Source organism: Aedes albopictus, chromosome 2 (assembly GCF_035046485.1).
Source record: "Aedes albopictus strain Foshan chromosome 2, AalbF5, whole genome shotgun sequence".
Classification (NCBI taxonomy): domain Eukaryota; kingdom Metazoa; phylum Arthropoda; class Insecta; order Diptera; family Culicidae; genus Aedes; species Aedes albopictus.
In genome coordinates this window covers 250,057,997-250,084,603 of record NC_085137.1, presented here as the reverse complement: position 1 = coordinate 250,084,603, position 26,607 = coordinate 250,057,997, and the positions used below count along the sequence as shown (strand labels likewise).

The 26,607-nt window shown below is 43.5% G+C and overlaps 2 protein-coding genes across 3 annotated transcripts in view; one reads left to right on the top strand and one right to left on the bottom strand.

The window, feature by feature from the left end:
- LOC109427861 (discoidin domain-containing receptor 2) overlaps positions 1-26,607 on the top strand; it is a 961,146-nt gene that overhangs the window by 764,264 nt on the left and 170,275 nt on the right. For both annotated transcript variants that reach the window (XM_062851500.1, XM_062851499.1), the window contains exon 8: positions 12,187-12,394. In XM_062851500.1, coding sequence (XP_062707484.1) covers positions 12,187-12,394 — 208 coding nt within the window. The remainder of the gene's footprint in view (positions 1-12,186; positions 12,395-26,607) is intronic.
- Positions 5,036-9,897, bottom strand: LOC134288798 (uncharacterized). The gene is made up of 5 exons (XM_062854678.1): positions 9,888-9,897; positions 5,731-5,840; positions 5,534-5,672; positions 5,426-5,477; positions 5,036-5,315 (listed from the first exon to the last, which is right to left on the bottom strand). The coding sequence occupies exons 1-5, from the start codon at positions 9,895-9,897 to the stop codon at positions 5,093-5,095; spliced, it is 534 nt and encodes a 177-aa protein (XP_062710662.1). The 3' UTR covers positions 5,036-5,092.

Genomic DNA, 26,607 nt, shown 5'->3' with positions numbered 1-26,607 from the left:
GCGGCGGTGGCAATGGAAAGAAACGGTGAAAAAGGGTGAATTAAACAAATGCCTCTTCCTCGTCGTCATCGTCCTCGGCGTTGGTGGAAGCCAAAGAACGCAGGAGGACCAAAAACAAAAAAAAAGCACACAAAAATGCAGGGGGAAAACCTTGCAACGGAACAGGAATCCAGACCACGTTTGGGCCGATAAGGCATGCACGCTTAAGGCTTCCTTCATTGTTGTTGCCATGCTGTGGATTATGTTTGGTCCTTGTACTTTCCTCTCCTAGCTGTGTACACAAGTGAGTACGAAACGAATGTGCTCTTCTCGTGTAGAGGTAAGAGTTGGTAATGAGTGTCACAAGGAGGCAAAAATCGACCCAGTCCAAGGAGGCGATCGGTAGACGGAACAATGAAGGAGTTAATTTGCTTTACAAATGGGAATTGGGAACATGATGATTTCTTGTACAAGTAGTCTTCTTCTTCTTGGAGTAACCTCCTCATTGGGACAAAGCCTTCTTCTCAGCTTCTAGGAGCACTTCCACAGTTATCAACGGCAAAAGGTTATTGCAACCATAACAAATAGCAAATGCTCCATAGAAAATCAAAAAGCGCTCCATATAGAATGAACATATGTTCCATGAAAATGTGCAATGTTACCCATAAATAATTGAAAACGTTCCATACTTTATAAAAAATGTACCGGTAAAACACAAAATTTTCTCATTAAAAGTGAAATTTTGCTCCAATAAATAATACTGAAATGCTTCATGACAAAATACAAATGCTCAATAGAAAAATGCAAATGCTCCATAAAAAAATAAAATTATACCTATAGAAAATTGAATATTGCTCCATAGAAAAATTAAATTGCACCATAAAAAATTGAAATTGCACCATAGAAAATAGACAAATGCTCCATAAGTATTATCAAACTACACCACATAAAATAGAACTTGCTCCATAAAAAATAAAAATTCTCAATAACTTTAAACATTTGCACCACTGAAGCAGTGCAATGTAAAGCAATCCAGCCCTGTCGAATTAAATTATGAGAATATGCTATCTATGGAGGATTTTCAATTTTTCATGGAGCAATTCATATTTTCTATGGTGCAGTTTGATAATACTTATGGAGAATTCATCTATTTTCTATGGTGCAATTTCAATTTTTTACGGTGCAATTTAGTTTTTCTATGGAGCAATATTCAATTTTCTATGGGTACAATATTATTTTTTTATGGAGCATTTGCATTTTTTTTATGGAGCATTTGCATTTTATTATGGATCATTTCAGTATTATTTATTGGTGCAAAATTTCACTTTTAATGAGAAAATTTTATGTTTTACCGGTACATTTTTTATAGAGTATGGAACGTTTTCAATTATTTATGGGTAACATTGCACATTTTCATGGAACATTTGTTCTTTCTTTATGGAGCGCTTTTTGATTTTCTATGGAGCGTTTCTATTTGTTTAAATAGGCTGCCGTTATCAACTGAGAGCTTCCTCTGCATATGACCATTTCGCAAGTTAAGAAAATTTCCTTTACGAAAAGTACCTGGACGGATTGGAAATCAAAACCCTGAGCATGACCATACTAAATACTTACACTTTTACAGCTGTGGCTATATGGGCCTATATGTACAAATAGTACAAACACGGTATTTTAGAATTCTCTAAATGCATTGTGCAGTAGCTTGCTAAGGAAAAACTGCATACGGAATAGTGCCAAATGACTGAAAACGAACCCACTTTAAAACAAACTTCCACATCCTCTCCTTCAAAGCTCCGATAAAAGCGATTATTGGTCTTCTCCAGTTCCATCGGAACACACAATTATTTAACGGGTCGGGGAAACGTCCACCCCGCAAAGGGCACCCACTTCCGTCCACCCTCTCTCAATAAAAAAAAGCGAATGACTTGTTTTCTCCGCTCTTCTGTTTTATTTTTCAAACGTCGACCGTTCAAATTAGAACGAAAAAGCACTTAAAGATATAATAAGATGACATTTTCCAAGAAAAGACCTTGTGCTTTAGTGCTAATTTTCTGCTTCACTCAGCGCTTGGTGGCGCGGCGGCGTGGCATCAGTCCAGAGTCCTCTTCCAGCTGGCTCCGAGCATTATCAGCGATGCAGCAGAAGCAGGACTTATCGTTTCTCTTCTTTGTCGGTTCTTCCTCGTATTGGAGTAGTGATCCTGACCTCCCACCGCTCAGCATCCCTCGCCATCTCGCACGCCCCCAGCCCAGAGCCGTAAGCTTCTTATATTGCCAAGATACGTTTATATTTTGTTCCATTTATTTTCTCATAATTAATAAGTTTCTCCATTAAAGCGATAATCCTCTATCGATCTGGTGACCTCGTCGCGCTCCGCACCCGCAAGCCCCGGGTCCCGCCTCCTGGCTGACCAGCACCAGCGCTAACTGAGTTTGCTCCTCTGATGAGAAAAAAAAATGAAAGAATATGGCACCACCATCCGGCGTTGTGTGGGTGGGAGTAAAAGAAACGATGATCAAAGATTCAACATCCGTTTCCCGAGTTATATTGGAGCAATTTGTGAGTGTGAGGGTGCGGTTTGGGGTTCGGGAGTTCGGGGATGATGGAGTCACGCTTGATAGGATTATTGGATTAAAGAGGGGCGAGTTCTATGAGCTGTTTTGATCCAATATGGATTTGCATTGACCGTATGGCCAGTGATGATTGGTTTTTTGAGGAAGAGTTTTTTTTCTGTATACACAGTAACCTAGTTTATAATGCAGATATGTATTGGGTTGGCCCACATTAATATGACAAATAGACAGTTTGAAAAATGCAGAATTTTACCTCTTGAATCTGTAGACTCCCAGAAGCTACGGTGATAATTTGAGTGACATCGATTAAAGTCTAAAGAAGCGCTCAATATGCGTACGCTTATGTAAAAATGCCGGACAGACTCCCAGAAATTTGGAGCGGAAGTGGAAGTGGATAGGGCACATTCTACGAAGGGGTGAAAACGAAATCTGCAAGCAAACATTCAATAATAATCCAGCAGCACATCGCAGCAGAGGCAGACCCAGAGGCTCATGGCGGCGCAGCATCAACAAGGAAATCAAGGAAGTAGACTGGACACAGGACTGAAAAACAAAAACAAAACTCCCAAAGTTCCAGTCGGAATTAATGCTCGAGCTCCTCCTGGGGATTCTTCATCCCGAATTTCATTGTGGGTTTCATCAATAATTGTTTTCCCAGACTTCTTCTAAAATTGCTCTTGCTTATTCCTCTTTCCAACCTTCTAATAAAATCGCTGAAAGGTCTACTGTAAAATTCTTTGGAGGAGTGTCAGGAGAACTCCAAGAACTTCAAAACATCTTTCGTGAAAGATATCCCGGGTTAAACTTTATGAGAAACATTAGGAGGAACTTCGGAGAAATGTGTTTTTTTTTATTTTGCTACGGCTGACCAAGCCATGTTGAAATTACACTGTTGCAAATGCTCTGACATTCATGTTCACAACAAAAAGATGTGCTCGACGAACAAATTGAGATTTGAATTATGAAAAGAAATTTACGTACTCCGGTGAGACTCGGACTCACGACTCCCAATTGGGTTGTTTAATGAATAAAAAATTGCTATTTTCTATAGCCTAAGCGAAAGAGCTCATTTTTCTGAGTATTACGTCAATTTATTGGATTCCAATACCTTTGTTTTGAAGGTCAAATTAACAAAACAGTTTTAACTTTCGTGGATAGAATGACAGTTCAATCGCTAAAATGACAGTTCGACCCGAACAAAAAAATTTTCCCATACAAACTTTAAATGCATTTTAAAAATAGTTCCTGGACTCCAAAAATTATGAAATTTCGGATTTAGACTAATTTTGGGGCGGAGAATCCGATTATGAAATAATCCGGGTACCCCTAAAGAACCCAATTCGCTAGACGGGCGCTTCTATTCCTTCAAGCTACGGAGTCACTCGACTATATCCGCGCCAGTAGGCATTTAACTGAGCTCGATTCAACAGTCGCATATGGGTTTGCTTCTTTTTTGTTGGATGTTCATCTAATCCCATTCGAAGGAGATTTAAATTGTGAATTTTAAAGGTGTAATTTATAATATTGATAAGTTTTACAAGATAGTTAGTTGCATTTATTACTGAGCTTGTGCAAAATACTACAGGTTGTATTTCTTTTGACAAAATAACAAACTCTTGATGAGATTTTGAGTGCAGATTTTACTAAATACGAGGTGCTATCTAAATTTCGTCTTTTAGTTTGTTTGGATTGGGATTTCAATGAGTTTGGAATTTATAAAGCTTGTTGTGAAGCAATATTGCTGAGTGGGAAAGGGCAAGAATCGGACCGGCTAACCACAAATAACGCCACAAAGCATAATTTTAGTGTGCAAACATTTTATTAATTCCCTCCTTCTTATTCTGGAAGCTTCTGGCTAGCCCCTAATCTCCTAGTGAAAGAACATCACTCCCTACAACATCTTTGTTACTCACGGGTGCACCAATCGATCTTCTTGCTTGCTCGGCGAAGCAGCTGGGATTCTACATCTCCGGAATGACATCCGTTCGCTTCGTTCGTCGCTGCAGGATTGCCAGAAGACCTCCCACCTCTCGTCGATCAGACGAGTTCTTCTCTGCTAGCCAGCGGCCAACACGCGACGATTCAGGATGAGCGACCACGGAAACTCGCCTCGCAGGATCTGCTGTTGTGGATCACTTGACGACAGGCCTCGTGGGAAACTGGGTATCGTTTCGAAAAGCAGCTTGGCCTCGTGAATGCCGATCTAAGATGCCGAAAAAAGGTTAGATTTATTTTCGATCAGAGTTTCTGCCAAACTTTCTTCAGAAGGCTCTCGCTTAGTGTTGGTTTGGCTCCCACTTCCCGAAGCAATCGTGGAGAGCGTTGCGCTGTTGCGCCTCCGTCCAATCGATTGTCCGCCGGTTAAACCTCCGTTTCGGTCCGTGTTGCAAGTGTCCCGACTTGGTAGAGCTCACACTTGCCCCGGGGTACCTTATCTACACATACTGACTTAAACTAATATACGGTACTCACGGCACCGGCCATCATGCTCTTGCCGCTTCCAACCCCGCAAAACGACGCATTCTTGCTGGGTGTCAGCGCTATGCGCCCTCTGGCGCACGCAGCTTCTGTGCCACCTGGGTCGTCCACCGAAAGTCAATCCCAGCCGGGGGTTCCGCGACTGCGTGGCCGCAGATCGGTTTCCTTCGATTGCCCCAAACGCAAAACTCCAGTGTTGCTTGGGCTGATCCACCGCGAGCGTGTTGAGAACCCCTGGGCGTTGGTTGTGGCTCAGTTTCCTTCAGTGTGCCAAGTGATTTGAGACTGCAACGAAAAAACCCTGTCGTTCCACGGGTTAGTGGATGCTCACACTCCATTCTCCGCTAAACTTACCCAACGTTGGTTGTGTTTGCCGTAATGCAACTAAAGCCAACCTCAGTCGCCACGAGGTTCTTATGCAGCTCCTGCGGTGCCGTGATCGGTGGCCTGTAATTGGGATCCAGTTAGTCGGCCATTTTGTTCGCACTGCCAATCGTACCTACCGCCCAATTCTCCGCTGATGTCACGAACGTCACCAAAGACAATGGTTTTTACGGTGTGCTTATTGTTGATCGTTTTGTCCCCGTCCTGATGCCAAAAGTTCCTCACGTGATCGGTGGGGCCCGTCGGCTTCGAGAGCGGCTAATCTTATTAACGCACAAAGTTTAGCTTCCAGCCGATTTTCTGTAGTGTGACTCACCGTACGAATAATCCGAATCTGCGCCCGCTGCTGTTTACAGGGAGATGCCGTAAACCTCTCTTTGGCACCGTCTGGCCACGTGTCGATGACAAACTGCAGTGATTTGGGATCTGGTTTAGAGGTTTTGCTTAGCACTCGAGAGGGTCTCGCTCACCATTTGATGCCTTCTACGTCCGGATGTTTTCTCGGCAATGGTGTGCGTCACCACGCAATCGTTCGCTACCAGAATGCCAATCGACTATGGCGGTCAATCAAACTTCTTTCTTGCACCGGCACTAAAACACTCAATCGTTTGCAAAAAGAACGCTCGATCGCAGTGCCAACCGATCCGACCGATCGCACCTCCTCTCCTCTTCTTGGCGTAACGTCCTCACTGGGACAAAGCCTGTTTCTCAGCTTAGTGTTCTATGAGCACTTCCACAGTTATTAACTGAGAGCTTCCTCTGCCAATGACCATTTTGCATGTGTATATCGTGTGGCAGGCACGAAGATATTCTATGCCCAAGGAAGTCAAGGAAATTTCCTTTACGAAAAGATCCTGGACCGACCGGGAATCGAACCCGTCACCCACAGCATGGTCATGCTGAATACCCGTGCGTTTACCGCCTCGGCTATATGGGCCCGATCGCACCATGCTCTCTAAAATAAAAACTCCCATTTTTGGTTCACACCCATGCCGCACACATTTTTTAAAATTGCTCGTTCGATCACATTTTTGCAAAATATCAATATTTTTCGGTATTTGAAGGTGGTTTATAAACCCAGTGAGGTTGCCATGTCGAAATTATTGCAAGATACATGCTCATGTGAGCGTACCAGCAATTTAAAAAAAATATGTGTTTCCAACACAATCATGTGCGGCATGGATGTTTACTAAAAATGTGCAGGCCGAACACATTTTTGAGCGTAGCCGTTTTTGCGTGTGGGGACTGCCGATGCGACGACGACGGAAAACGTTGCTCGCGTCCTCGTTCGCCAGCTTTGCGAATTTGTTAGGTGATTCGTACAACAGTGCTAGTCGATTCTAATTTTTCTACACGTAATATTCTTAACTCATACTTAAACGTAACATCCGTCTAATGGAGTGTCCGCCGGTTAGATCTCCGTTTCGGTCTCCGAGATGTTTAAACCACTATGGCGAATATTTAGGTTAGCGTACATTTCCTCCGGGATTTTTTTGTCTTAAACTTACATGTTATTATTGCTTTTCACAGTTCCACCAGATTATTGTGACCGGATCGTCGTGCTAGGTGCAGGTGTCCTACGCTCGGCGTGGTGTGGTTCCCCCTCCGGCGATTGTCGTAAAAGTGGGGTTATGAAACTCGATAGATTTGCCTCGTGTATGTTGCCGTATCAGTCGCAAAAAAACGGCCATCAGCTTTGCACATAAACATCCAATTTAGTCACCTACTTTGTAATTGAGAAGCTGATCAATCCTCTCTGCTACCAGTTGTAACACGTGATCTTCGGCAGTTTTTGTTTCGAGGCACTTTTCCGAAACGGAGCGATCGATTGTCGTCCGCGTAGATCATCGAACGTACACCTTCTGCTGGATTCGATCTGTATGTGGCGGGGAGGTCTTCAACGGATGTGCCGCTGTCATTGCGTTTTGCAAGCAAAATTTCTCCCGATCGTGTTGATTTCAATCTCGCTCACTTCAGTTTCGTGCGCTTGCTATCAAGGATTGTTTACACTACGATAAAGCGGCTGATTTTGCTTGCACACCAAACAAATATTGAAATTTAATCAAACTAATTAACTTTCGTAACAAGCTTGAAAAAATCCATGTATCGTAGTCAATTACGCAACGAAATTTAGTCAAAAAGTTTCGTCCTCAAATTCCGTCGATAGGTATTTGCAAAGTTTTCAGGTATGATGTGGAATTGATGTGACACTGTACATTCATAAGTTAAATGTAAAAGAAAGTTGATTGACCCGAAGGTTTTGATAGGGCTCGACTGTTTTTCCCCCTTTAAAAATGTTAATTATTTATATAGTGCCTGTTTCAATTTTGTGGGATTCAAAACCAAAATTTCAGCTCCTGAGGAAAGTACATTCAATGTCTGTTGATTTAGTTTTCAAAATCACAAAACTTCAAAGGGCAGTTTGACCATAAAGAGATCGTTTTTGTTACTATTGTACATATGTATATAATTTTAAATTCACTAGGTGAGATTGACGTGCTCTACTATATTCGTCGTTTGAAAATAGATTTGTTATTCTACAAATATTTTTTCAGTTTCAGGATAATATTTGGAGTTCTTGCAAATAAATTTAAGCGAAAAAGTTATAAATGATTTTTATTTATTACCTTGAGTTTACTACTCTCACTTGCCCCAGTGCATTTCGCTACCTGAGGCAAGTGAGACCTATGAGAATAAACAAACACAATTTATTAGGTTGATCTCATCTTTTCCGTCCAGTCTGAGATGGCATTAGGACGAAAGTCAATAAAAATTGGCACCTTAAATAATATACTATTGAATTTTACTTGATTACCTCTATAGAGACGAACCAGCCAAGGGCTGAAAGTCTCTTTAATAAAGACAAATCAATCAATCAATGATTACCTCTATTAAGCTGATGAAATTCTTGTTTAAAATGGTAAAACTTTGGGTAATTTTTTTTTAGAGAGTATGTATTTTTCATGTTCTTATCTATATATCTTCCATTTTTTTTTTTTTTCATTTTACGCTGCATAATGGGTTCTTATGAGCATCCAGGAACCGTCCATTATAAATAAAAGTAGTAAAACCGCCCTTTGAAAATTGATGGTCAAAAAACATTATTTCGTAAGTTTATGTAAGGGAGAAGATGTTACTGAAAATCTCGAAACCCCAGATTTCCTATTAGCGAGATTCATCAACTATGTAATATAAAGAGCAAGTTTCAAAACATTTTGTCATCTAACTTTATGATGCTTTTTGTTTTAAAAAATCAATTTATTTTGCACGAGCTGCTAGATTTAAATCAAGCTGTTTCCCAGCGAATTGTTATTTTATGTGTTACGTAATTTATTTAATAGTTTGTGTTCAGAAATTTTTGGCATGACAAAACTAAATAAGCACTTTTTTAGGTCCCACTTGCCCCGGAGTACCTTATCTATTTTCGAGATTTGGAAATTGTTGTGATGTGAAGAATAGGGCATGTTTAGTTGATTGCATATCAATTATTGTTACTGTATTATTTTTTTTCATTAACGTGTATTTTAACTTAAACTAATTCTACACTTATAACTGTTAATGTAGGTTTCTGAATTTGAATATTTTTTATTTAAATAATTTAAATATATAATGATTTTTATTCTGCGGTCCACGGTTTTGACGACAAACCGCAATTTGGCCCGCGTTATGGTTCAACCTTATAACCACTGGTCCAACATATTACCTTTTTCACGGAGCAACAAGTAAGGCTATCACTTTAATAACTTCTATAAGAGTAGTTATTATTGTGTTTTTTAATCTTGGACAAAATATAACACCACACACAACTTAGACCGAAATTTGAAATTATCTCTTACTCCTCTCAACTTTAAAGCTATAAGTTGATTGAGTTCATAATATAAATTATAGCTTAATTTAATATACTCTCTCTCTCTTCTTGGCGTAACGTCCTCACTGGGACAAAGCCTGCTTCTCAGCTTAGTGTTCTATGAGCACTTCCACAGTTATTAACTGAGAGCTTCCTCTGCCAATGACCATTTTGCATGTGTATATCGTGTGGCAGGCACGAAGATATTCTATGCCCAAGGAAGTCAAGGAAATTTCCTTTACGAAAAGATCCTGGACCGACCGGGAATCGAACCCGTCACCCCCAGCATGGTCATGCTGAATACCCGTGCGTTTACCGCCTCGGCTATATGGGCCCTACCTTATTTAATATACACTACCCGCCAATAATATGGAATCGTGGCAATACTCGGTATTGCAGCACCCGAAAAGTTTAGCATCATCCAAAATAAGGAGGGAAAATGAAGTAAACCTAGAACCAATTAGGTTGTGAGTACGAGTTGCATTTTCAAAGCAAATTAGGGTGGTCATAAGTGATTTGTGCCTCTAAGTCCTGAAATAATCACATTGTAGGGTGATGCGAAACTTTTTTTGCTATCAATAATCATTTCGTCGTCCATATGTTAAATCTAAAGGTAACTTACTCACGGACTACCATATTTACCACTAGGTACCGTAATCCGGGGTCAAATTGATCACTTTAAAACAACTTTGCGGATAACATGAGTGACAATTCAAATATTGCCAAAAGAATTTCTGTAAAATCAGTACCCAGTGGATCTCTATGAAACCATGTGACAGAATTTTGTTCAACAAGTTTAAACTTTTAGTTAAATTAATTCAAAAATCAAAAAATTTATGATGCCACTTTGGGGCGAAATTGATCAGTATACAATTAAGCATAGGTTAAAAATATAAAACCCCTTATCCACTTAACTTTGCTTTTCTAAACCCGAATAACGCGTCAAAACTCTTACAACTTGTGAATTTGACACTTAAAATGCAAAATTAAATTTTGAAATTTCCCCCTTAACGCCTAAAGTTAGGCAATTTACTTTGAAATAAGTGTTTATTGTTACAATAAATGACTTTTTTTGTCAAAAAAAGAACTTTCAGAATAGTTTCATAACTTTCCAACCAAGGCTCCACAAAAATGTTAAAACAAAAAATTTACGGGAAGTCCTAGTGACAATCGATTGTTTAGAAGCGAAGATTTCAGCTAAGTGAGAAACACATTGCAAATTCCTAAAAAAAATAAGGCAAAACTAACTTTTTTCTGAACAAATAAAACTCTAAACTCATCTCTAGACATTTATGAACTAGATGAGGTAAAAAGTTTGAGATCATTGTGACGCTTAGAAGTTCCTGGTATGCAATTACAATGTAGTACCCAAATGATCAATTTCGCCCCGCTGATCAATTTGACCCCGGTTTACGGTACTGCACTGGTTCTTCAGGGTGGAGGCGCATTCCACAACGCCCTTGGTTCTTGGTGTGCTGCTGCTGGAGCTGGTCCTGTGGCTGCTGTTGCGGGTGTTGTAGTTGTAACTGTGGCTGCACTTTCCGCACCGTTCACATCAGCTCTTTGGCTTGTTCATCGTTGGAGGTCAATCTGACCTGTCGACGTATAAATCTCAAACACATTCGTAGCAAAGAAATGTTGATGTTAATTGATCAATTAACACTTTGATTGCTTAAAAAAAAAATATTTCCATGCTCCATAGCTTGCAGTCAAAAAAGCCCAAAATCACCCATTTTTCCCTATAAATTGAGGTACAGCTCAAAATTGTGACGTGCTGGAGCAAATCTGAGGCCGGACTCGGATTCAGCGACCCAAAACCTGTCAGAGACACATAAGTTCGCTTCTGAGACAAAAAAATGTTAAGCTGTGATATTTACTCCCTTGCTCTTACTGTACTCTACTGTCAACGACCGCTAAAGCCATAAATGATTCAAACATAAGATAACAAGAGAAATTCCAATAAAACCTCTAGAAGAAATTCTGTGAGTTTCTTTATGAAAATGATCAGGTGTTACTACTTCGGAAGAAATCTTACGTGAAAAATTGGAAGAGTACCCGAGAGAAACTTTGGGTGAATCACCTGGTATAATCCCGGAGAAATCCCTGCGAGGAGGATTTTTAGAAATATTTCGGAACAGTCCTGCAAACTATCAGTCTCAGTGCCTGTTTTTCAGCTGAAAATGAATGACTGCGGCGGTCGTTTTCAGTTCCTCGATGTGAGAACTGACAGAGTCCGAGAGCTCCATTCGTGAGCGACCCAACAAGATCAATTCCCAATCATCCACACACTACTCATGCTGAAAGGCCATTCGTCTCAAGCGGTGGCTTGTGAGAGTGAGTGCCCTATACGTTAGCACGGGTGAAAACACTCAACTACAGAAAATTGAATGGAAATTTAGCCCTGTCAGCTCTCGCTTTCAGCACGCTGCGTGCGAGTGTGAGTACCTATTTCATTTCGCTCCCGCGTTGCTGATCGGAAAGCAACTTTGACAGGAAAACCAAAACGGAGAAAATGAAAAAAGCAAAATATCGCTATCATAACGGCCTGTCGAAAAATTGCAGCACTGTTTCGGAATACTTACGACTTTTGAAAAAAATAGTATAACAAACATGGTTTTAAAATTTTGCGTGTAATTTTACTACTGGTTGAGCTTTGTTATTTTTCTTCTCACTCGCTATCTGTTTAAACATGGATCCCCATCGAATGATTTTGTATGTGCAGAGCAAACGATAATTTATCAGCAAACAGATACCAGCTTTATTAGCAATAAATCTTATATTTCACTATACTCATCGTGCACACTAATATCCACCTCTAGCAATTCACCCCCCCATCCCACCACCCCTTCCTACACAAAACACACACCGAGCGTATATAAGAGAGACTCATCTCCTACTTCTCTTTGTTTGCACTGAAAATTGCAGGTATTCCTCCAGGCGAAGGTCTACTTCAGCATCGGTGGCCAGCACTTCAGCAGCGAGCCGGTGCAGTTCTCCTACATGCCGGATGCGATTATGGAGAGCGCTCGTGATGTCACGATCAAATTACATCACCGCATCGGACGGTACATCCAGGTTCACCTCTACTTCGCCATGCGGTGGATTATGCTGAGTGAAATATCGTTTATTTCCAGTAAGTATGTTTGCCTGTTTGCCTAGAGCCAGCCGAGTCGGGGAACTCACGCTCGTGGTGATCCCGTTGACCTTCTTCGGTGCACAGTAGGACCCTTTTGTGAACTTTCCACTTCCACTATCGACAACTGACGGACGGGGGGGGGGGGCGAACGTGCCTGAATCATCCGACCGCGGGAATGTGACCCTGGGGGTATTTGCTCAATCTGAGCTGGCTGCTGCTGCTCTCTGTGGTTATCATTATGATTTATTAGCTCTTGGAATGAAGAATAATGGTTCTTGAGAAGAAGTGGTTGTTTTTGAATCCCTAATTGTCTTCCCAGATAATGTTACTAAATTAATACTTCAGTAAGAGTCAATATACCTAAATGAACATTTCTGGAATAAAACAAGACAACTCTACAGCACATAAGCTAATAACATCTGTAAGGGCCAAACGCTTCTTCATTTTCTTCATGGGTTTTAGGGTTTTAATGGTGGTTCAGGAGGGTGTTTCATTGTTTTTCAGAGGGACTTAAGAGGGGTTTCAATGCTTTTTGGTATGATTCCGGAGATTTCAGAAGGTGTCAAGGAGTTTTCGGAATCCTACAACAGTCTTTGAACTCACTACTTGACCAAACATGGTTGGATGCATGTGTAAGCATGAACTTTGTTAATAGTATTGATAAGTATGTAGAGCTGATTATCCATAGACAAGGGACTTCTTGAATACCCTTGGATAATTCATACGATTCCCAACGCCCTTCTTTCTCCCCGACTTTAACTAGTCTCAAATGCACTTTAACCGTCACTAATTCCTCGTAAAACCTCCTTAATGTAACTTTAATAGAGGACGTGAATTCTACAAGTTCAGGTGTACACTTGATTTTTTATCAATCTATGCAAGAAGCATCTACTTAAAATATTGCTATTTTTTCGAAAGACATTATTGGTCTGTATAGTACCCGAAAGACTCCTCCATCACGTTGATAGAGTATTTCAATTCCACTTCGCATAAATCGATACAAAACACTTCAGCAGAACTTGATCCCAATATCACTATCTGTCGCCTTTTGCCACGTCAACACCCCGCCACCCTGGTCCCTTTAATCTTAAGAGACTGAAACTGTTTGCTTCTGTTTACCTTGCCATTAGTGTCTCCCACGCTCGCTCCATCATAATCATCATCGCAATCATCATCATCAGTTCAGAGTATCGTTGCCGTCCTTGCCCGTGGTGGTGGTGATGGTTGTGGTGCCCGGTCGAACGCTTTCTTGCTGTTTTGCTTCCATCTCGATGCGCCAGGACCATGCGGCGTCGGCGGTGGCTGCGGCTACGGCTCCAGACTTACTCGTGCCATATCGCACCCCGTTCGCGTTCGTTCGTTGTTGCACTGCGGGGTCTCCTTCTTCCGTAAATGATGCGCTGCGGTGCGCATTATCAGCAATTGCGGATCTTTCCCCGAAGCGAATCCGATTCAATGATGATGATGATGATGGCCACGGCACGGCGGCGCACGGCGGGACCAACCCAGTGCGAAGCGGTGGACGGACGAGAATTCACCACCGACGATTGCAATGCATACCTACCAGTGGCTTTGATGAACTTTGTTACCGTTCGTTGCGCTCCGTTCTCACAGTTGATGCACACAGGTTGCTATTATCTTAAAGATGGTCAAACTATATTCTGTACTGATTCTTCTTCTTCAAAGTGATATCCCTACATATACAATGTCTGTGTGTTGCTGAAGATCTGTTAGTGTCTTACAAGTTAAGAACTGAATGTTTCCCGCAACACATTTATAGTTTGGCATTAATATAACTGCCTGTAATATTACTGGTAGTGCAGCCTGGGCATTGTTGTCCTTCTGACTTGAGCTGACAGCTAGATTGAGTTGGTACGTCTACAGCGTCTCCAGTTAGCCTAGTGGTAAGGCTTTCTCGACTTCTCTGGGCATAGTGCATTATTGTACTTGCCTGACAATATACGATTTCATGCAATGGTAGACAAAGAAATTGTCGATCCAGAACAAAGAAAAAGAAAAAGTCTACAGCGTCTGATCACCAAGGAGGTGCGGCTCAAATAGCGTCTGTCCTGGCATCCAGCGTCCTGGCCAGGTCAAAATTCTGTCGACTTGCTTGATTTCGTTGTTGAGGATGCGCCGCCATGAGCCTCTGGGTCTTTTTTTTTCCTTCTAAATCATAGGGGGATAAATCTGCTCATCAGACACCCTAACAGGAAGGTTAGGGTAGTGTGGGGTTAAGGCCGTCTTCTACAACGCCGGTAGAAGCCAGGACTACTCTCTCCTCGACCCACTAAAACACATTCCTATGGTCGCCAAACCCTACGTCTTTCCGGAACCACCAAGAAGGTATTGCTTCAGAGAGGGGCTAGTGCATATCGCACCCTCAAGGTTAGCTGCCGTAGCCTAGTAGCAGCAAACATCGATGACTCGCTCTGGAGAGTCCATCACGACAGCATGCTGGCGCTTAGCCAGTATCCCGAGTGGTCCTCGCCACTCCCTTTGTCCTCGGAAGGCGGGCAGGGTCAACCCCGCCCGCGCCCTACTGCTGAGCGGACATCAAGAACTGATGCCCACATGCAACCCGATCTGACCTGCCCGTAAGGAAGGGTATCACTACCCTTCAGGCCCTATCAGATGCATCCGTAGGTTGCAGACAGCAGGGTCTCACCTACCCCGACCCTTGCCGGGGACCCCTTCCCAACCGCGGGCTCAGATCCAACCCAGTAGACTGACGCCACGACAGCACCGCCACCGGGACTTCCTCTCCGCGGCCACTTAATCGCTGTAAGGGTCGATCTCGACCGCAGGGCACCGGTATGACCTACGAAGCCGACTTCGAACCCCTGGACCACCTCTTGTACTTCATCTGGACTAGCCATTCTCCGAGTACACGCGCCACCTCCTCTGTAGCTCCCAGACGATATGGGTGATAGCCGTTGAAACGGCATTCCAGTTAATCTCGTCTAACTTGGATGCTTTCGACTGCTGGGAGTTCGTACCGGGAGACTTTTTCGGCTTTCAGTCTTTAGAGCGGTCAGAACTAAAGCATGTTTTCTACGCCCGACGTTTCGATTGTATATTCCGAAAAAGTCTCCCGGTTAATCTCGTCCCTACACATTCTCTGGACCAAGTTGTCCGTAGTTGTGTCCTCCCCGCATGTGGCAAGCATGCGGTCACGCATTGTGCGAAAACGCGGGCACACGAACAAAACGTGTTCCGTCGTTTCCTCTAAACCATTGCACACTGGGCATTCGGGAGAATCCGCATGCACGAAACGGTGTAGATACTGTCGGAAGCAACCATGACCTGTAAGGACCTGTGTCAGGTGGAATGTAACTTCACCATGGCGCTTATTAATCCAACTATCTACCCTCGGTATCAACCTATGGGTCCACCTTCCTTTGGTGGAACTGTCCCACGCGCGCTGCCATTTGACCATAGAGGCCATCCTGACAGTCTTGCGTATGCCTCTTGTGCCGCGCATTTCGAAGCACTCCATGTCCTCACTGATAAGAATGCTGATAGGCACCATACCAGTAATGACACAGAGAGCGTCGTGTGACACGGTACGGTACGCGCTTGCAACCCTCAGACACATAGGCCTGTAAGTACTTTCCAGCTTCCGTCGGTAGCATTCAGTACTTAGCGCGGTACCAGACGCCGGGCCGCCATACCTAAGTATGGACGTAGCAACACTAGCCAGAAGCTTGCGCTTCGCAAGTGCTTGACAGAGCGCTTCGACAGGATAGTGCACTCTCCTACACTGATCTCCGTCTGCTGCGCCGACTGCATGTTGTTAACAACCGTCACCTCTGTCTTGTGGTGAGCCAGCTCCAGTTTTCTGGACCGCATCCACGCCTCCACAACCTTGATCGAGTGGTCGGTAGTCAACTTCACCTCCTCGATCGTTTCACCGTAGACTTCGAGCGTAATATCGTCGGCAAATCCGACAATCACCACTCCCACTGGGTACTCTAACCTCAACACCTCGTCGTACATGACATTCCATAACACCGGATCCAGGATGGAACCTTGCGGGACTCCTGAAGTTATGTGAAAGCACTTCCGACCCACCTCCGTGATGTAAACTAGTACGCGATTCTGGAAGTAGCTTCCGAGAATCTTGTACAAGTACTCCGGTATCCCCAGACGCAAGAGCGCATCGGCAATAGCAGCCCAACTGGCGCTATTAAATGCATTCCTTACATCCAGAGTCACTACCCCGCAGAAGCGAATTCCCCTCCTCTTAGGCTCGAGTGCCTTCTCGGCGGTTTTTGTAACCGACAAGATAGCGTCTACGGTGGACCTCCCCTTCCGGAAGCCATACTGGTTGCTCGAGAGACCATTTACGCCCTCGGTGAACCTCAACATTCTATTGAGGATGATCTTTTCGAGCACCTTCCCCGCCGTGTCAATGAAGCATATTGGTCTATATGCCGACGGGTCTCCGGGTGGTTTCCCCGCCTTTGGCAATAGTACCAGGCTCTGCCTCTTCCAAGCTTCTGGGAAAACTCCCTCGTCCAGGCATTTCTGCATAGCAGACCTGAACATCTCGGGAGCTTCTGCAATAGCTACTTTTAAGGCCAGGTTCGGAACTCCGTCCGGACCTGGGGCCTTACCTACGCTAAGGGACTTAGCTATCCCCGCAAGTTCCACATCGGTGACCATCTCCTCATCGCCAGCCCCAGTCCCCGGCTGTCCTACGAAAATATGCCAAGGACTAGGATCATGACGCGGAAAAAGTCCTCCAATGATCCCCTCCAACATCTCTGGAGATTGCTCTGTAGGAGCCATCACACCTCTCGTCTTGGCCATAACGATCCTGTAGGCGTCACCCCACGGGTTCGTATTGGCACTCTGACAGAGACCCTCAAAGCAGGCCTTTTTGCTTGCTCTTATCTCGGTCTTGAGCGCGGCTTTTGCAGCGGCGAACACCACCCGCCGTTCGTTTCGCTCTTCCTCTGATCGTGCTCGCTACATCCGCCGCCTAGCCCGTAGGCAGGCGCGGCGCAGATCCGCAATCGCGTCGGTCCACCAGTAAGCCGGTGGCCTCCCATTTCTAGGGTGGACTCGCCTAGGCATGGTCGCATCACACGCACGTGAGAGCACCGCTACCAGCTCGTCGCCGTCTAAACCGATTAAGTTTCGCTCACGGCGGAGCGCTTCCCTGAATACCTCTTCGTCGAAGTATGATGTCTTCCACCTACGAGGGCTTGGTCTTGGCCTAGCCGCCTCTTCTTCTATCCGCTGTCTGCTCTTGTTGTAGTCGATACTGTAGCGAACCGCCAGGTGGTCGCTGTGAGTGTAGCCATCATCTACTCTCCAGTTCGAACTACTTGTTAAGGCAGGACTACAAAAGGTCACGTCAATAATTGACTCCGCTCCGTTTCGACTATAGGTACTCTTGGTACCGACGTTAGCCAAGTCGACATCTAAGATGGCCAGTGTTTCTAGCAGGATCTGACCCCGCTGGTTCGTGAAACGGCTTTTCCATTCCACAGCCCAGGCATTAAAGTCACCCGCTATTACCACCGGCCTTCGCCCTGTTAGCACGGTCGTTAAGCGGTCCAGCATTTGCGTGAACCGCTCGATCGGCCACCGCGGAGGTGCATAACAGCTACAGAAGAAGACCCCGTTTACTTTGGCGACCACGAAGCCCTCGTAGGTAGTAGACACCAACTCCTGCACGGGGTATTTACCCGTCGTCCATATCGCCGCCATTTTCCTGGTCCCATCCGCGACCCAGTTGCCGTTGCCGGCGGGTACTCGGTATGGGTCCGAAATGATGGCGACATCCGTCTCCCACTCAGAAACCGCCTGACAAAGCAGTTGCTGAGCCGCATCACAGTGATTCAGGTTCAGCTGCGTTACCTGCACTGTGATTTGCTGTTCACTGCGGCTTTCTTAAAGGCCGGGCACCCTGAACCACCCATCGTATGTCTGTTTTTCGAGGTTTTCCCGGTACAGATCATGCAAATGGGCGGACTCGTGCAGCTTTGGGCCTTATGACCTTCAGCGCCGCATCGCCTACACAGTTTGCGCCTGTCGGGGCCTTTGCAGTCCCACGACTTGTGTCCTGGTTCCAGACACCTGAAGCAAACCTCTGGTGGCTCGTGGAATGTCAGGTGACATACACACCAGCCCACCTTTATACTTCCTACTTTAACGGACTTTTTAACATCCGCCACAGGTAGCTGAACTATGGCTATCTGTGTCCCTGCTGGCCCTCTCCGTAGCTTAACGGCTGCGGCGGCCACCTGCACATCGCACTGTTGCCGCAGTGCCGTGACGAGCTCTTCCACTTCGGTGATCTCGTCAATGTCTTTGACCTTCAGAGTCGCCTCATGTGTCACAGCCCTCATCTGCACACCCTCACCAAGGACCTCTTCTGCCAGCCTCTTGTAGGCGGCGCCCTTGTGTTCCTTCTGGCACTTCAGCTCCAGGATCATCTCACTCGTACGAGTACGTCTAATACTGCGTACGTCGGCTCCAAGACCCTCAAGCTTGGCGTCGCTTCGCATCGTCTTCAAGACGTCCGAGTACTTAGACTGTTCGGTCTTGATGACGATAGCGTCACCTTTCTCGCGCCTGGCACCTGCCATCCTACGCCTTGGCTTGGCGTCCTGCACTTCTGCCTGCGGATTCACCTTCTTCTTCCTCTTCCGCTCTACCTTTGTCCAAGGAGGGTCCTCTCCTTGGATCGCCGTGCTCTGTGGCTGCTGAGGGCCCACCATTGGTCGCAACCCCTTGTTCCCATCATTCCGGGACGGGCCGGCCTTTTCAGGCCCACCCTTCCCAGCTTTCCGGGAACCCTGGCTGGGGTCCGACTTTCCGGCATTACCACCGGCTTTCGGGGTTATTATACGCCTGGCCTTGCGGGCTGCCTCGGCCGCTTCTGCGAATGCTTGTCACGTTTGTCACGAGCATTCGCTTCCACTCTCTTCGGACTACCCGCGAAGGAGAAGGCCTCCGTTTGTGTAAACTTAGACGCTTTCTCCTTTGCGGGTTCCGCCGCTGCTGCAGCCAGCAACGCGACCGCGTGCTCCTGCTTGGCCTCATCGACAGACGCTCTAAGCCGAAGCAAGGCCGTTTCCAGGTCCTTGCTTATATTCGACTTAGTTGTCGCAAAGTCGATAATTTTGCCAAGCTGCTGCTCAGCTACCTCTAATGCGGGCCGTCCTTTTCCTGCTACTTGGCTGATGGCCCTCAGCAACCATGCTCCGTCCATAACCTCCGCCGGCTGGCTTGCCGTGGAGTGGACAGGAGCTCCCACGCTTGAGCTGCGTAAGCAGCTTCCAGCACCTGACTCCTCGCTTCTTATTGTTGGAGACCTCATCAATCCGCTTCTTGCGAAGGGGTTGATCGCACCACTACTACCTGCTGCCTCTGCTAGGGTCTGCCTCTGCTGCGTTGCATCGGAACTAAATAAATTAAAATTATTTATTTTTAATATCGAGAAATTGGCGACATATGTATGTTTAGTAAAAAGATAAAAATTTATTAATTCTGCTTTCAAAAACTCATGCTTATGACGCAGGCCCGTGCACAGAAGTGGCGCCAAGGGAGGGGTTTTTCCCAATTTCGGCAAAAGGCGGAGGGGCGCCTAGTGTATGAAGCGTCGGTAATGGGGAGGGTTTAACCCCCAAAACCCCCCCCCCCTTGTGCACGGGCTTGTTATGACGACACTTTTGTTGCTGCATTTGTCGAAAAAACTTCCATTGCTGCTTCTTGCTTCACTTCTGCCGATATGAATTAGCGTAACACTTTTGCAATAAATTTCAGATTTCTTCGATTGCTCCGCTATTTCAACAAAATTTTGAAAAAAAATTCTTCCATAATTAGAAAATGTAAACAAAACAACTTGAACCACAAAGTTTGAACATCTAGCTTTGTAGCAAGTGTTGGCAGCTGTTGTAAACAAAACAAACAGCGTTGCCGAATCGACGTATGTAACTTTCGCTCATCTCTATGTAGAGGATTTCTAGTAACATGATACCCCGCCAATTATCGCATGCAGTTCAGGTCACTCTTTTTGGGTACCTTTATTAGGACGCCTTCCCAAGTAGCACACTTGTCACAGAAGAGTCACGGCGGCGCAGGTTAATGTTGCACAAAAGTCACTGTGACTCACTTCTAGCAAGTAAGTATTTATTTGTTGAAAGTAAGAAATAATGACTTCTGCGCAACAAAAACCTGCACCGCCGTGACTCTTCTGTGGCAAATGAAGTACTTGAATTTCATCCAGTCGGCCAGAAATGTCGCGGTTTCCCATATGTTGCAGAATAATTGATTCAGCACAGCAGTTGTGCAGCTACTATGGGATCACCTTTGAGCATCCCGGCTGATATGCGATCGACCACCAGGGCTCTGTTCGATTTCATGCTACATATGACCGTTTCTATCTCCTGAACTGATGGAGCTTCGGTGTTGACACGGGTAATGCGTCGATCCCTTGGCGGATCATGGAGCATGAGGTGTTGATGGCGTGGCTGGCACTTGATAAAAGTATTCAAAGTGCTTAAACCAGCGTTTCAACTGGTCAGCCGGGTCGGTCAGTAACTGTCCAAACGTGTCACGAGCATCATTGCATTCATCTTGGTCCCACTAAGGCGACGTGAGACATGGTATTAGAGGAAACGGATGTCGTCGGTGTTTGCGGCTTTCTCGCCTTCGTCGGCTAGGGAGTCCGTCCACGCTGTTTTGTCCCGTCTACATGAGCGTTTCACTTCCTTCTCGAGAGCCGACTAGCACTGATGGGCTACGGCTCTGGCTCCTCGTGTTTTCGCTCGCTATCGCGGCTTTGGCGTTCCTACGCTCCTCTACTCAGACAACCAGAGATCGTATAAGATGTTAAATAAGATGTTGAAGTGGAGGCGATATGCGTACATTTTACATGCGCCTAAATGGATACATGCACGCATATGGCCTCCACTTTATCATCTTATGCAACATCTTGTCTGGGTATCTTTCTCCAGGAATCATCTGTGTTCCACTGCTTTCTCCGGGTGCGTAGCTCACCCAAATTATTCTCGCCGGTGGCGATGAAGGCGTTCTTGAGGGCGCTCCATCGATCTTCTACGCTTCCACCTTCTGGAATATCCGCAGCACGGTTCTCTAGCTCCTCGACGAAGCACCTTTTCACCGCAGAGTCTTCCAGTCGGCGTGTGTTGAACTGGCGCCCGATTTTCTTCTCCTGTCGATGGATCCTTGCAATGCACAGTGGCTGATTTCGTCATTTTAGCGCGCTTAATTAATAACTTTTTAACTATGATGTTTAGCGTCATGGTGTCTTCGAGAAAGTTTTTCGCTATAATAAGGAGCTTCTTTTGAACTATAGTAAAATATGATCAATCCCCCTAAAAGTGAGATAGAAAATTTAGTTTTTGCATTTTTTAAGATACAAGGTTGGTGTCTTCACAAAAGTTGTAGATAATGTTATTTGGAGCAACTTTGTCAAAGACGCCAAGTTTGTAACTCCGTTACTTTTTAAGATACGTTACGTTTTTTATCATCAGCCCCTTGAAAAGGGTTTTTGCGCAATAACTTTCGAAGGATTGATTCTACATTTTTCTGATGTTCTACAAAGTTATAGATAATGGTAAAACACATAACTTCGCCGAACACGACATCCTTCTAATTTCAAAAATAAAATAGTTATAACGGTTTTTATAGTTTTTCGGGCCATATTTCAAGCATATATAACCTAGCTATAGGCAATTATATGCAAATTTCCTTTCAAGCATGTGAATTTACAAGTAATTGCCTCTCTGAGAAAGCCAAAAGCATCAAACTGTAAGAAACTGTAAGATGGTTTTTGTACAGAAACTTTCAACCATCTATGTTACTTTTATATGGGATTTATTCATATCTTCAACATATTTATTGGACAGTTCATGGCAGCTTGCATTTTTATTGTTATTGTACGTGTGTGTGAATATATAGAATGGATTGTGATGCATTCTGGAGCATTCATGAAGTACGTTACACGAAAACTTATCATCTATTTATATTTTCTTACTAACTCACAGTGCTGCATGTAGTCCACGAAAAGAGCGAATGAAGTCCCATTTTTTTTTTCTCAAATTCTAAACTTGCGCGTGACATATTTTGTGAAGGCTCCCTCTAGTACATGTCTACAATAGTTATAGCTAATTATAAATCTTATTGTACTTTACAGTAAGGTGCTGTTTAATCGTGATCTGACAAAAAAAGTAACACTTTATGCGTTCTTTTCGTGGACTACGTGCAGCACTGCCAGTTAGTCAGAAAATAGAAGTAGATAGTAAGTTTTCATGTAACGTACTTCATGAATGTTGCAGAATGCACCACAATCCTTTCTATATATTCACACACTTACAATAACAATACAAATGCAAGCTGGAATGAACTCTCAAAAAAAAATGGTGAAGATACGGATAAATCCCATATAAAAGTAGCATAGATGGTTGAAAGTTTCTGTACAAAAACCATCTTACAGTCTCTTACAGTTTGATGGTTTTGGCATTCTAAGAGAGGCAATTACTTGTATATTTACATGCGTAAAAGGAAATTTGCATATAATTGCCTATAGCTAGTTTATATATGCTTGAAATATGCCCCAAAAAACTACAAAAACCGTAATAACTATTTTATTTTTGAAATTAGCAGGATGTCGTGTTCGGCAAAGTTATGTGTTTTACCATTATCTATAACTTTGTAGAACATCAGAAAAATGTAGGATCAATCCTTCGAAAGTTATTGCGCAAAAACCCTTTTCAAGGGGCTGATGATAAAAAACGTAACGTATCTTGAAAAGTAACGGAATTACAAACTTGGCGTCTTTGACAAAGTTGCTCCAAATAACATTATCTACAATTTTTGTGAAGACACCAACCTTGTATCTTGAAAAATGCAAAAAATAACTTTTCTATCTCACTTTTAGGGGGATTGATCATTTCTTACAATAGTTCAAAAGAAGCTCCTTATTATAGCGAAAAACTTTCTCGAAGACACCATGATGCTAAACGTCATAGTTTAAAAGTTATTAATTAAGCGCGCTAAAATGACGAAATCAGCCACTGTGCAATGCGGAGTCAGATCTCGCAGATTAGGAGATGATGGTTGGACGCAATGTCAGCGCTACATTTGTTCCACAAATCAAGAAGACTCCGTCTCCATCGGCTGATGCAGATATAGTCGATTTGATTTTCCGTGACGCCATCACTGGAAACCCATGTCACTTTGTGCACTGGTCGATGAGGAAAGAGCCATCCCCCAATCACCATGTCATTGTTGCCACAAAACTCTGCAAACAGCTCTCCGTTTTCGCTCATTTCTCCATGGCGTCTCATGACGTGCTCATAAGCCGAGTTGTCAGACGCTGGACGAATTGAAATCAAGTGTACGGGTTGCTGATGAAATTTTGTTTCGAAACTTAAGGTGTCATAATGCATCACGAAGCTTTCAAACGAATCATTGACCCAGGGCCGGATTTACAAATATGGGGGCCCGGGGCCGCAGTGTTGTGGGGGCCCTCTTTTTAGAAGATATTTTTTTTTTCATTGTAGAAAAATCCAAAAAAATATGGAAAATTCTTCCAAAAATTAGGGTTGTTATTGAAGAAATTATAATATAGCTTAATAAGCGTAACTAAAAAAAAGGCATCCACTGTAAACTAAGCATAACAGAGATCCAGATATGAAAATCTAGTCTGAAGACGATTGTAAAAGAAATGTTATCAAGTAAATAACGCTTTATCTGAGAGTGTTCATAGTATTATACTTATGACACACATGTGATACAGGAATCACTGTAAATTTGCGCTTGAAATGAGTGCCACACTGATAATTCTCTCCGTTTAAGTCAGTCTTGTTAGAATTTTCTTGACAGTGAGTACCGTTGTACGTGTATCACACTCGTATCACATATCTGTCCGGGGTATTAGATTCCATTGATCAAGTCGAAATTCATGAGAAAGTCCATTAAAAAAAATTAAAAATCATATTATAGGAAGCATTTTCGATAAATTTAAGATAAAATTTATAACGCTATCTTTGGGACAGTTATTGCAAACCCTCCAAACAGAATTTCTTGCGGAATCATTGATGAAATCTATAGAGTTGCTGATCGATTACCAGGTTTATTTTTTTTTTGTGGAACTTAAGCATAAACAAACACGACTTCGAGAGGAGTTTCTGGTGAACGCGCAGAATATTTGTTAAGAATTCCTTGTGAAACTTTAAAAAGCAAAAAATATAGTGATATTTTTAGCGGAAATTCTTCTAAAAGCTGCTGAAAAATTTTCATAGCAAATCTATAATGAGTTCCTGATGGAATTTCTGTTTCACTTTAAATAGAGTTATAAGTAAAATTTCATAATAATCTCTGGCAGTCTGGCGGACGAATTTTTAGCCAATTTAAACAAAAAATGTTTGGAAAACTTTAAATATTTCAGAATCTTTCAAGAATTTCTCCACAAATATCTACTGCAATTTCCATAAGGATCCTATGGATTTGTTAAGAGTTCGCCTTAAATTACACATTCAAGTCGGGAAGAAAATTTCGTCATGGATTTAATCATATTGAAACAAAATCGGACCAGATCTCCACCTAAATCCGACCTAAAGTTCTTGCTAGTTCATTAAAAGAAATATTTTAACAATTCTGTGGTTCAATTTGAATATGTAATTTATAAGTTTGGTAAGCACAATCAAACTCTACAATACTAAAAACTTTTCTTTATTCTGATAGAACCACTTGTAAATCTTCAAAGAATTATGTAGGAAATTAAAAAAAAAATAACACCAATAATTTTCGACAGAGATAAACACGAATTTTCAGCAGATCTTTTCGATTTTATCTTCCATAGCGTTTAAGATTTCATTCAGAATTTAGGTGAAGATTTTCTCATGTATTTCGGTAAAATAACTTGTGTAATTCACAAGAGTGATCAATTCAAACCTTAAAAATCTTAACCACTTTCTGGAAAATTTTGAAATTTTATTTAAAGGCAGATATCTGCTTCTTTTTAATTCAAACAATATTTCACACACATCTTGAGAGTAGAAGTACTTAAATCAAGATGTTTCTAGTACTACTTTTTTTCGCTTCCCATTTGAAGTAACATTTTGTGGGGGCCCCTGAAATGTGGGGGCCCGGGGCCATGGCCCCCCTGCCCCCCCTTAAATCCGGCCCTGCATTGACCTTTTGCTTTTCAATGATTGTTTGTTTGCCTCGCGTTTTTGAAGTGATAAAAAACTGTCAATTCTGCAGCAACACAGCAGAAAAAGAATCATCGTAATCACTGCGAGTGAGCTAATAGAGTGATACTTTTTCATACGAATATTCGCTTTGGTTGCAGAGAATCATCACTTTGAAATTTCGAGCCGCATATCCAACATGGCTGCCGATGCTGATGATGCCGAAAGAAGCCTTAAGACGCACTGAAGTAGGGCGATGCTCTCTCGAAAGGTGGTGAAAAGTTTAATGTTGTAGACGAATTTGTTTATCTTGGTACTCAAGTGACGTGTGATGCTACCCATACCCGCGAGGTGAGATGACCATTTGCGGCTGCGAATCGAGCCTTTTCCGGCCAGCAAAAATAGCTGAAGTCCCGTAGGCTGCGAACAAATACAGGACTCGCGTTGTACAAGACTCTGATTCTCCCGGTCGCTTCATGCGGACATGAACCGTGGAGTTCATCGGAGAGCCATGATCGGAGCGCCTTTGGAGTTTTCGAATGTAACGAATGCTGCGAACAATACTCAGCGGTAAACTGGAGGACGGCATTTGGCGACATCACGTGAACTACGGAATATCCCAAGTATTTAATGAGATGGATATAGCTAATATAACACGGCAGGCTAGGGTTGGCTAGGGCCCATATAGCCGAGGCGGTAAACACACGGGTATTCAGCATGACCATGCTGAGGGTGACGGGTTCGATTCCCGGTCGGTCCAGGATCTTTTCGTGAAGGAAATTTCCTTGACTTCCTTGGGCATAGAGTATCTTCGTGCCTGCCACACGATATACACATGCAAAATGGTCATTGGCAGAGGAAGCTCTCAGTTAATAACTGTGGAAGTGCTCATAGAACACTAAGCTGAGAAGCAGGCTTTGTCCCAGTGAGGACGTTACGCCAAGAAGAGGGGGGGGGGAGGCTAGGATTGGCTTAGCACGAAGCTTCTATATCGGCGTTTGCTCTATTCGCTGTAGACTCACAGCTTCGAAT